This window comes from Notothenia rossii (genome assembly GCF_949606895.1).
Source record: "Notothenia rossii genome assembly, chromosome: 4".
In the NCBI taxonomy this organism is placed as follows: Eukaryota; Metazoa; Chordata; class Actinopteri; order Perciformes; family Nototheniidae; genus Notothenia; species Notothenia rossii.
Genome location: NC_136902.1, coordinates 15,250,082 through 15,260,596, shown reverse-complemented (window position 1 = coordinate 15,260,596; position 10,515 = coordinate 15,250,082). Strand labels below are relative to the sequence as shown.

The 10,515-nt window shown below is 40.7% G+C and overlaps 1 protein-coding gene across 1 annotated transcript; it reads right to left on the bottom strand.

The window, feature by feature from the left end:
* Nucleotides 1-417: 417 nt before the first annotated feature.
* Nucleotides 418-9,257, bottom strand: LOC307037769 (sodium- and chloride-dependent GABA transporter 1-like). The gene is made up of 15 exons (XM_079678858.1): nucleotides 8,975-9,257; nucleotides 7,571-7,948; nucleotides 7,211-7,342; nucleotides 6,941-7,041; nucleotides 6,671-6,780; nucleotides 6,396-6,528; nucleotides 5,594-5,728; nucleotides 5,393-5,496; nucleotides 4,614-4,738; nucleotides 4,319-4,431; nucleotides 3,523-3,654; nucleotides 3,308-3,410; nucleotides 2,935-3,035; nucleotides 2,604-2,771; nucleotides 418-2,473 (listed from the first exon to the last, which is right to left on the bottom strand). Exons 2-15 carry the CDS (start codon nucleotides 7,794-7,796, stop codon nucleotides 2,033-2,035), a joined length of 2,124 nt encoding a protein of 707 aa, XP_079534984.1. The 5' UTR covers nucleotides 7,797-7,948; nucleotides 8,975-9,257; the 3' UTR covers nucleotides 418-2,032.
* Between the last annotated feature and the right edge of the window lie 1,258 nt (nucleotides 9,258-10,515).

Below are 10,515 nucleotides of genomic sequence, written 5' to 3'. Positions count from 1 at the left end.
CACACAGAGCTATAAGAGGTTGGGGAGATGGGGCGGGTGGGCACGCCAGGCCCCCGGGCAGGAGCTGTTCTGTGGGGATGTTCTTCATGCAGAGGCCTCTCTATCAGCTTGTGTTTCTGACACTTAATAAACCATAAGGAAGGACTTGAAACAATTTTTCTCTATTTCTCTTTTGATGTTTCATTTGACTGTAATGGTTAAAGCGTGGGGTTGCTACTTGAAACACACAAGCTATAAGGGACATATGCCAGGCATATATTGAATTTATATTTTCTATAATTCTTTATTTTTTCAATCTGTTTCTGTTTGTATAACATAACAATCGTGCTTTATCATGTGACACCATTTAAATACATATCATGTTTATATTATGTTTTACATTAGGCAGTGAGACAGTTAAAAATATACAAAACAATATTGTTTTACTAGACATAGTATCTATTTTTAATATAATCCTCAGTATCTTCATTGTCATCATCATCTCGTATATTTCTGTAAGATATGTGCTTTAGCTTCTGTGATCAAAATATTATTGCAGAAAACAGCAACTCCATTTTTTCAACATTTAGACAATAACTTCCAATGTATTACAGACATTCACAGTTACATGTTTTACACAGTACAGTTTTACAACAAAGTTCCAGAGAAAACTGTGGTAGAGTAACTTTATACAAAATTCACAGGACATGAACTGTAGCCATTTCACATTTTCGCTCAGTTGTTTTGCTTTTCAAAGTAAACATGTTCTGTTCAACCAGATGCCTTTCACAGTAGCTGCCATAGAAGCAAACTAACATTGTCCTAACAAGCCATGGCAAAAGTCTGGGGCAATTAAAGCTTGTGCTTTTCACTAGTAAAGCAAAGACAACATAAACAAAAAGAGAAACAGACCACTTGCTTACTGGCCTGGACTTATACATCTACATATGTATTGCTGAATACATATTGATCAAACTATAATTGATCATTACACATAAAAAAGACTTTACTTAAACACAGAGTTGGTCCAGGTTTTTGTGCTAGCATACAAAGTTGTATTTTGTAATTCTGCCAGTCATGTAAACAGACTATGGCTTTGTTGAAATTGGTGTATTGGCTTAAGGCCTTCTCTCTTCTTCTTTTTTTATTGTTTGTCAGGAGACATTTCAGAACGTTTTCACTGATGTTCCTGAGGAAAGCATGCAAGACGTAAACAGGATTGACTGTCAGCATTAAAGGATAGTCAATGTTTGTAAATCACTTCTCTAACCCTGTGCTTTTTTTTGTTGTACTTCTTTGTACCCTGTGCTTTGCCAACCAAACACTAAATGGCATAGTTTTTGCTTTTGTCTGCCTATTGATTTTGGTCCTCCATCACAACACATATAGTATAAAACATCCTAAAAATAATTCTAAAAATGTTTCGATCACATAAAAGTTTTCCCTTTTTTTTTACTGAAAAAAAAGGAAGGAAAAATAACAGTCTCTCTCACACACAAAATCTTTTGCAAGAGCTCCTAAACATGAACTTCTTATTGGCATTGTGCTTGCTCCCCGTTTGTCTTGTGGCCTGTAGTTTACCTCACAGAGTGCAACGTTTGGAAAAGAGACAACTTTGTGAGGTTTAGTAAACATCCACAATAAAATTGACATCCCTTCCACTCTTCAATGATGTCAATTTTTCACTACTTCATCTACTATATTCACACGGTATTTACTTGAATCATGAAGATATTCAACAAATCTCTAAACTATATCTCTGTTTTTTTCTTTTCTCACAGTATTACACAGTATGTTTACATTTTTTTTTTTTTTACTCAGATGTATGGTTGTATTTGTCAACACTAACAGTCTTTGACATTGTTTTCTGAATGAAAACCAACAATAAGACATAATTGGTTTGGTTTTTACAAATGCAGAACAAATTAAAGATGGTTTGAAAATCAGCTTTGATCACATATTGCCCCTGGAGGTAGGTGAATCAATTAAAATCTTGGAAGTCCTTTGTAATGTTCTCTTTTGTCAACGTGCTCCATGAGGGTTTCTTTGTTGTCTACACATTGGCCTCTGCATTGGTCAGGTTAGAGGTCGGGCTCGTTGGGTTTGGGGGGATAATAGGCTCCGTTGGGCTTACTGGGTTGGGTGGTGGGAAGGTCGGGCTAACAGTTGTGATAGTAGGGTTAGCCGGACTGGCCGTGGTGGTGGCGGTGGTGATGGTGACAGTGGGACTAGTTGCCGGGTTCACCGGGCTAGTGGCAGTGGTTGGATTTGCTGGCGGAGGGGCCGGGTTAGCTGGAGTCACAGGGCTGGTGGTGCTGACTGGAGCTGGAGTGGTGGGGCTGGCAGGGTTAGCCGGGGCCGGGGCCGGGCTGACAGGGCTGGCGGGGTTGACAGGGCTCGATAGGGTAGCGGTGTTGGTTTCTGCCTGCTGCTCAGGTCCATTCTCCAGAGGTCGCCTGACAACTGCAGGAGGGTGGAGCATTATCCTCAGTCGCTGGTAGAGAAGAACAAGACAAATCATTAAGGGGTTAACTTGCAGAATCAGAATAGATAGAAATATGGTGAAACAGGCTAGCAAGACCTCATATTCACCTAACAAACCCAACAGAAAATACACTTCTTACCTCTTTGTAAGTTCCCTTGAGTCCCAGAAACATATAGACCATGTATCCTGGTATGAGAATCATGGAGGACAAGGCCATGAGCCAGCCCACTCCCTGACCCCAGCCTGGGTACACATAGTCTCCCATTTTGAGAGGAACCATTTGTATGGCGCTGAACAAGAACACACCCTGCGGGAGACACGAGACGCTTTATGCATCCTGACAACACTGACTACAGGCAGCACTGTCTCATTGCGACATGGCTGCAGGCAGGTAATATTGACTTTATTTATTGTTTCATTTTTCATGTCATGACATTAGATGTACGGTTGTATTAGTTCAAAGTACTCACACCAACAATGAGAGGGGTGAACACAACCCAGCACAGCTTCCACCATATACAAGGCTTGTAGCCAATCATCTCCTCAATGTTGTCGTAGAACTTGTCCGCACCTGCGAGACAAATGAATCTATGATCAAAATATTCATAACCAATTTATTTCAATTTTGTGCCAGTCTGCCATGCATGATGATGAGGACGGTGAGGTGGAACACATGAGTTCTCCTGACCTTGAGGCTGAATGACGTTTGAAGATGCGCAAACATGTCTGGATAGGTGTGACACTTTCTAACCTTCCTATCTACCCCAACTTTTCACGTGTGATAGTAAGTTACCTTAATCTGTTAAATTGTAAAGAACATTTAAATGTTTTTGTGACACACACCGTAGAACCAGGATATGGAGATGCATTCAAAGAAGACCAAGAACAGGAGACACATTCCACTGGCAGAGTAGTAGTCAAACAGCTTGAACACATAGATTCCACCCTGGTTACAGAAAAACAAGAAATGTTTTACAACTTCAGTTACACAAAGTAGATGCCTGCGCTGAATCTTATCTTGTGCCATTAATGACAAAAACGGCGCCTCTGCTGTATACCTGTGTGATGTTTGAAAGTCCAATTATATAGGACACGAAACAGACGGCCGCGATGAAGATCTCTCGCCTTCCCCTAAGAGCTCTGGGATACTCATCCACCAGTGCAGTGATGAAGCCTTCAACAGTGCAAAACTGCAAAACAGAATAATAGAAACAAAATCAAGATAGTGTGGACATGTGCACTATATGCATCTGATGCTTTTTTGTTCTTTACCACAAATATGTTTCCAATACATGCATTGTTATTTTTGTTTATCTTGTAGAGGTCTGTGAATGTTTTGTAGAAACTTTTTTTTATTCAGTGTTATGTTCGTATTTAGGTTGACTGATGATGATAAAGAGTTGCTGTGTGCACTGAACCATGGGACAGAAACACTAACCTAATCTTCTGAATGACCAAGCATCCACTTCTTGGAGGCCATTCTGGCAATAGCTCGGATATGCAAAGACTATTTACCCAATTTACAATTTGGTCATACCTTTTTGTCTTATTCTTTTGAGTTCTGGTGGTTATATTACTGCATGTATACATTTTGTTTGTTTGTTGATGTGGCCCTATTCGTACTGAAATAGCATACACAAGGGTAAGACACACAGACAGGAAGACCTGCGGCACATAGAGGTGATATAATTGCCTTAAAAAGACCTGACAGCTGATGTCAAAGCTCAGCTATATCTGTCCGTAAGGAGCAAATTGCATGCTTATCATGCAGAGACCAGGGGTGGGCAGCATGATATGTACCTGCATTTAAATATTTAGGTCAGCCCATGAGCAGATCATCCCCAAGCCCCTTACCTGGCTGTCTATCCCCAGCATGAGCAGCATGGAGAAGAACAGAATAGCCCAGAGAGGAGACACGGGCAACTGGGTTACAGCCTCAGGGTAGGCCAGGAAAGCTAAGCCAGGACCTGGATAGCAAATAGGAGAATCATATTTCATCAGGGTTATACTGATAGTACCCTGATATGACAGCAAACACACACATTCACATAGAAGTGATGATAAATGATGTATTAAGTAGTCAGTATCAATGACAGTGCTCCTTTTGTGTGTGCAGCGACAGAAACATTAAAGAAGAAGAACATCTTACCTGAAGCTGCTACGTCTGCTATGGATCTCTTTGTCACATTTGCCATGAAGCCAACAATAGAGAAGATGACCAAGCCAGCAAACATGCTGGTACAAGAGTTGATGCAGCACACAATGATAGAGTCTCTGGAGAGAGGGAACATGAAATAGACCCGTTGATATCTTGACTCTTTTCTTTCTCTGTATCGAGCTTCCATAAACATTCAACATTGCAAAGAGTCTGAGGTCTGAAAGGGTCAGTTGTGAGGATAAATCACTGCTATTCCTTTCTTTTGATCATACAGATGTTTGAACATTTGTATTGTTTATGACAGACTAAAACAGATCTTATTAAAGAGCTAATGATAAATCATGAAAATGATTTCATGTAGGTTTCATAAATGTAGATGTAGATCTAGAGCGCACAAAATAAACACAATTATTTTTGATGTAACTAATTGTTGATGTGACCTAGAACCATGGTGCTGCAGGAGATAACATTCAGGCTTTGCAATCACAGTTGTTATTTTCCTCCCTCTAGCACTCACATCGAGAAACAGTCTTCTCCTTAGATTGTTATTCAATTCATGGCAGCAACTCACATTAATAAGACCCTTAAAGGGCTCTTACCAAGTATCATTGAATATGGTCTTTAATGGGAGCACCATACAGTTAAACAGCAGCAATTGAATTACCGCCATCTTCCGCCATTATGACTTGCTCTGATTAAATTCAATTTGCCAGCGTTCTTTATCTCTTTCTCAGAGATTATCTTTAGTCGTGAATCATCACCAGTCTTACCTGTAAACATTGTTTTTGAAAGGATTATAGCTGCCCAGAGCTATAAGTGACCCCAATCCCAATCCGTAGGAAAAAAAGATCTGCGTAGCTGCATCCAGCCATACCTGACAAAGAAGCACATCATTTAGCTGCATGATGCCGAGCTCTCCTCTCTCAGGCATGCAGTACATAGGTATGAATGATATGATGATATTTGATTACCTCAGATTCTTTGAGTTTTGCGAAATCAGGGGTGATATAGAACATAATTCCATCCGTAGCTCCAGGTAGAGTCACCCCACGGATGAAGAGAATAAACAGCATGAAGTAGGGATATGTAGCTGAGAAGTAAACGACCTGTACAATGTGAGACAGCAGGATCAGCATCATTACACCACTGAACTATAAGTAAATGTATGATGCATACAGAATTGAAACATTTAGAATTTGAGCACCATACAGACATTTTCATGAAGGTTTTTAAGATTTTCTGTCTTCTTCCGAATAAAGAAAACATCTAAACAGATAAAGAGACCAAATATTTGGCAAAGAATTCCCTGGAGTTTCACTTTCAATTGCTGTGTGCGTTTATAATACTGTGTAAGCAATTTGTGAGCAGCGTGTGCAGGCGGATGGGGTATTTTGTGACCAAAACAAATGTTATTTGCCATGGACACGTGATTTACTGAACTTTCGAAATGCTGCATCACAAGGGAAGGAAACTGCTCCAAGTAAAGGGAGAGGAGGAAACCAGATTGTAGCGTATGCTCCTCCTATCATGAATCCACACTCGGTATAGACACCATGTCAGGAGAATTGGAATTAGAGGAGCCACCATGAGGCAGAGTGGGATTAGTGGACATGAGTGTTTGATGTCTCTTCTATTATTATAAAATCATCTTGACAACTTTAACTGCAGTCTAAATGAATGATGAGGTTATATTAGACTGATAAATATTGAATTTTTTTGGGTAGCAGTATCGCATAAGATGTATTGGATACCGACATTTGGCAAACGTCTTACCTTCCCTGTCCAGGCAACCCCTTTCCAGATACAGAAGTACACAAGGACCCAGGCGATGGCCAGTGTTATTGCCAGTGGTGCTCGAATCTGGCCTGGTTTTTCCAAGCCATCGGTCATCTCATGCATGTTGCGCCTGTAAGTCAGAGCGAGCAACAGTGGGACTATTATACACACAGGGGAAAAAAAGCATGCAGCAGAGGAGGCTCTCTTTTATGTGTATCTGGGATGCAAGCTCTGCTGTTGTTAAAGCAAAAAGAAAGCAGTCAATATCTTACTCCCAAAACTCCACCACTGAGCTGGTGAGATTGGTGGTATCTACAATGGAGTAGTTTGTATAACATTTCTCTGTGTTCCAAGCGTTGTGACATGAGCTCCATGGAAGGTCCTGCAAAACAAAAATGATGATGTTTTTTCCTGCTTGACACTTTTATGGATGTTACATTTCTTACACGTATCACAGGCTATAATTCCTAATGAAACAACCTTGAACCTATGCTGGTTTTAGCTTTTGTATGAATCACATGAGCATACTATGTAATACTTACATATGTGAAGGAGTTGTACAGGTAGTAAATGGCCCACGAAATGATTACAATGTAGTAAATGTTTAGGTAGAAGGACACGACAGCTGCTGCAAGGCCCACACCTATCATACAGAAATGAATTAGGCAGTGTAAAACTATCATTGGATATATGTGTTATTTGGCCTCCATAAATCCTGACTTAAATCATTGAAAGCAACGAACACCATACATATTTTTAAGACAGGCTTCATATAAAGACACTTTTGTCCAGAAATATATTTTGAAGTATACCTTTAAACATAGGAGCCAGTTTCCACACACCAAGCCCTCCAATAGAGGTGTATTGACCAAGGGAGGTTTCCAGTAGAAACAAGGGCATCCCAGCAAATATTAGGGTCAAAAAATAGGGAATCAAGAAGGCTCCTGCATGGATAAAAGTAAATCAAGTTATACATTAAAAAAAAGAGTGTCAACTGCACTGACGCATCACTTAAAACACTTCAGCACAACGTCTATTAATTATGGTTCTAAATATATGTGATATTTATTATTTTCATGTATTCGACACTGTCAATTAAATGCTCCAATATGTATCATGGAGCTGAATGGGCCATGCAGTTTGCTTAAATTAGCAGTGAAAATATTGTTTACCTCCACCGTTTTTTCCACAGAGATAGGGAAATCTCCATACGTTTCCCAGTCCAATTGCATAACCCACACACGACAGGAGAAAATCAAATCTCCCTCCCCATGTTTCTCTAACAGGCAAATCCTTTAGATTCTCGGATTTCACGTCCAGCGACTTGGGCTTGTCGTTAGTGGCCACCTCGTTCAGTTCTGTGACCTGTCCGTCCGTTTTGGTGCCGTTCGTCGCCATGTCTCTGGGTTTTGCAAAGGTCCTGGCAGTCGGACGAGAGGCTTCAACACCAGTCCACGTAGACAGCAGTTTCGCAATTTCTAGAGCTTACCCTTAGATCAATTGTCTGGAGGTGAAGCCTGTGCACACACGGCTCTTCAATCGCCGTTAACCTGCAATCGTGAATAGAGCATTTGGTCGGTTTTTTCAGTAGGCGCTAAAAATACGGTCATTGTAAAGCAAACACATTTTCCACTGCATTTATTTACTCCTCGGCAGGTTCAACAATGCATTTGAATTACTGAATAGCAATTAGGTATCAGTATCTTTTATACTGAAATTTGAAAACTCGCACTTATCATCTCGTGAACATTTGACCGCCTGACACATTTTCATTCATATCAAACTCAGCAAACACTGATAAAAAAAAACATCGTTGGCAAAGTAATGCTGGATTTTACCCCATAACTAAAACACATACGACATATTTCGCGTCAATTAACAGCATCCAAAACCAGATCAGCACACACATGATCGCCTTAACAAAGTCTGCAATTAATACAGCCGCAGAAAAAAAGTGAAATTGATGTTTCTGACAAAAAAAGAAAACTTTAAGACAAATGACACGATCCAAACATGCACTCCAGGCGCAAGACGCACCGCAGCAATAGCAAGACAGCCGGCGATAATAACGCATTATAAAGTGGAGTCCAACAATTCCCACCTGCAGATTCTCCAAACAGTTATCCACATACAAAATTGCAAGCAGAATTTATACGGAGAGGTCTCAAATAAACTGGGACACAAAACGCATTCTGGAGACAAAGGGATGTCCAATGCGTAAAAGCTTTACGCACCAAGCTGCACAAATATCCACCCCATTCTATGCGCTTAATTGAGAAATAAACATGTTATCAAACGGCACGAAAAAGCGTCTCCACATTTGCACCATCCAATAGACGAGCAAACAGCGATCAATTCGGCATTTAATTGGCTGTAGCGTGTAGGTGCAGAACTCATCGTGCAGTCATTACATTGACCCCAGCAACACACTGACAGTCTCATTCACAATTTAATCACACGCACAATCGCTGCAAAGACACATTAGAAAAGAGACATGCATTAACCAGACTCGTTAGTATGAGGTTTCCAAACACGCACACACGCAGACTCAATATTTCACCAACCAGTTTACTCACAATGAATCTGTGTTGTGTGCCGCCGAGGATACGCTGCCTGCCACAAATCTCGAAACGAGGTATCCTTAGATTCCTCCTGTGGATGAAGTTGTAAACTCCCAATATTTCTTGGAACATAAATAGATGTTACTTCCATTAAAAGACTTAAAGGGACCATGCAGCGTTAGAGATGTCCAAGCAGGAGCTGTCCAGCGGGGAGCAGTACTGAAGACCAGGAGGAGGAAGAGGAAGAGGAGGAGGAAGAGGAGGAGGAGGCTGAATCAACACGGGCAGCAGCCGCTTCGCCTTGTGCGACTGTCTAACATCAACAACCAGAGACTCAACTCCCATCTACACAGCCTCAATGTCATCTCAAAGTCGCCCCCCCTCTTCCTCTTCCTCCTCATCATCATCATCTATAGACTACACTGACATCGCACTTGCAGTTTGTTTGTTTTTTTAATATTTAAAAAAAAAAATTGTACTATTTCCCTCCGTTTTCATAATAAAAACCTATTCACATGTTTTGCCTTGACCTATACATATAGTCATTCACGTTTTGCAATCCTAAAAACTGCAGAAAACAAAGACTATCCCAATTTTAAAGTTCTCAAAATTGGTCACTTTTGGGGCTTTTTTTTTAAAGATATTTAATTCAGGTTATTTACCTCAAACACTTATAGGATTTGACTGTTTTTAAAATGCAATTGGCTCTACGCCCAGCAACACAAAATACCCCCTCCACAAAAAGAGTACCCCCTCCCCTCCAGTAATGAAATGTATGGTCGAGGTGCAAAATGGAAACATATGGGGGGTGATATAAGCAGCATTATCTGGTCCAAACGCGTATATGTGGACGGTGAGGCCAGTCAGCGGCTCTCTGCAAATCTGGCAATAAGGGGAACCCGTCAATAAAGGGAGGGAGCAGTGTCTGGTGTCTAACTCAGCGTCCAAAGCCCGGCGTCTTCCACAAATGAGGGGAAGAAAAAACTCGAGGAATATAAATATGAATAAAAACATATTTAAAGTAAAAGATCAACTGTTTTTAAAATCAGCGGGAAAACACACGGGGGAAAGCTAATCAGCGAAAAGTGGATCCAGCCGCGGATTTTTTTTATCATGTTTTTTTTTTTTTTTTACAGAAACCGTCTGGCAAGTGATTTACAAGAACTATGACTTCAAAGAGCGGATCGTCAATTTCAAGAGCAACGGTAAGTGATACTAATGTAAACGGGCCCACTTGTTTGATTTACTTAAGTTTTTAAGTTTCTCTTCAGCTCAGCTGTTTTTGTTGCGTGAACTGTGATGTCACGTTAGCTTGTACTTGTTTGTGATTTACAAACTTTCCTACATTTAAAGGCATGGTAGTCTGTTTTCAAACTCCACGTGTCCTGGCTGCTTCACTTGTCATAATACGAATGGATAAGTTTCAGTAAGGTTGGGAGTGCACACTGACTGTTGTGCAAACTTCTGGAAAGGCTCTGGCGCAAGATCAGGAGCGTTTAGATTGCAGTGTGAATTTCCCTATCACAGGCTGAGAGGGCACCAGATGGCAAACCAAT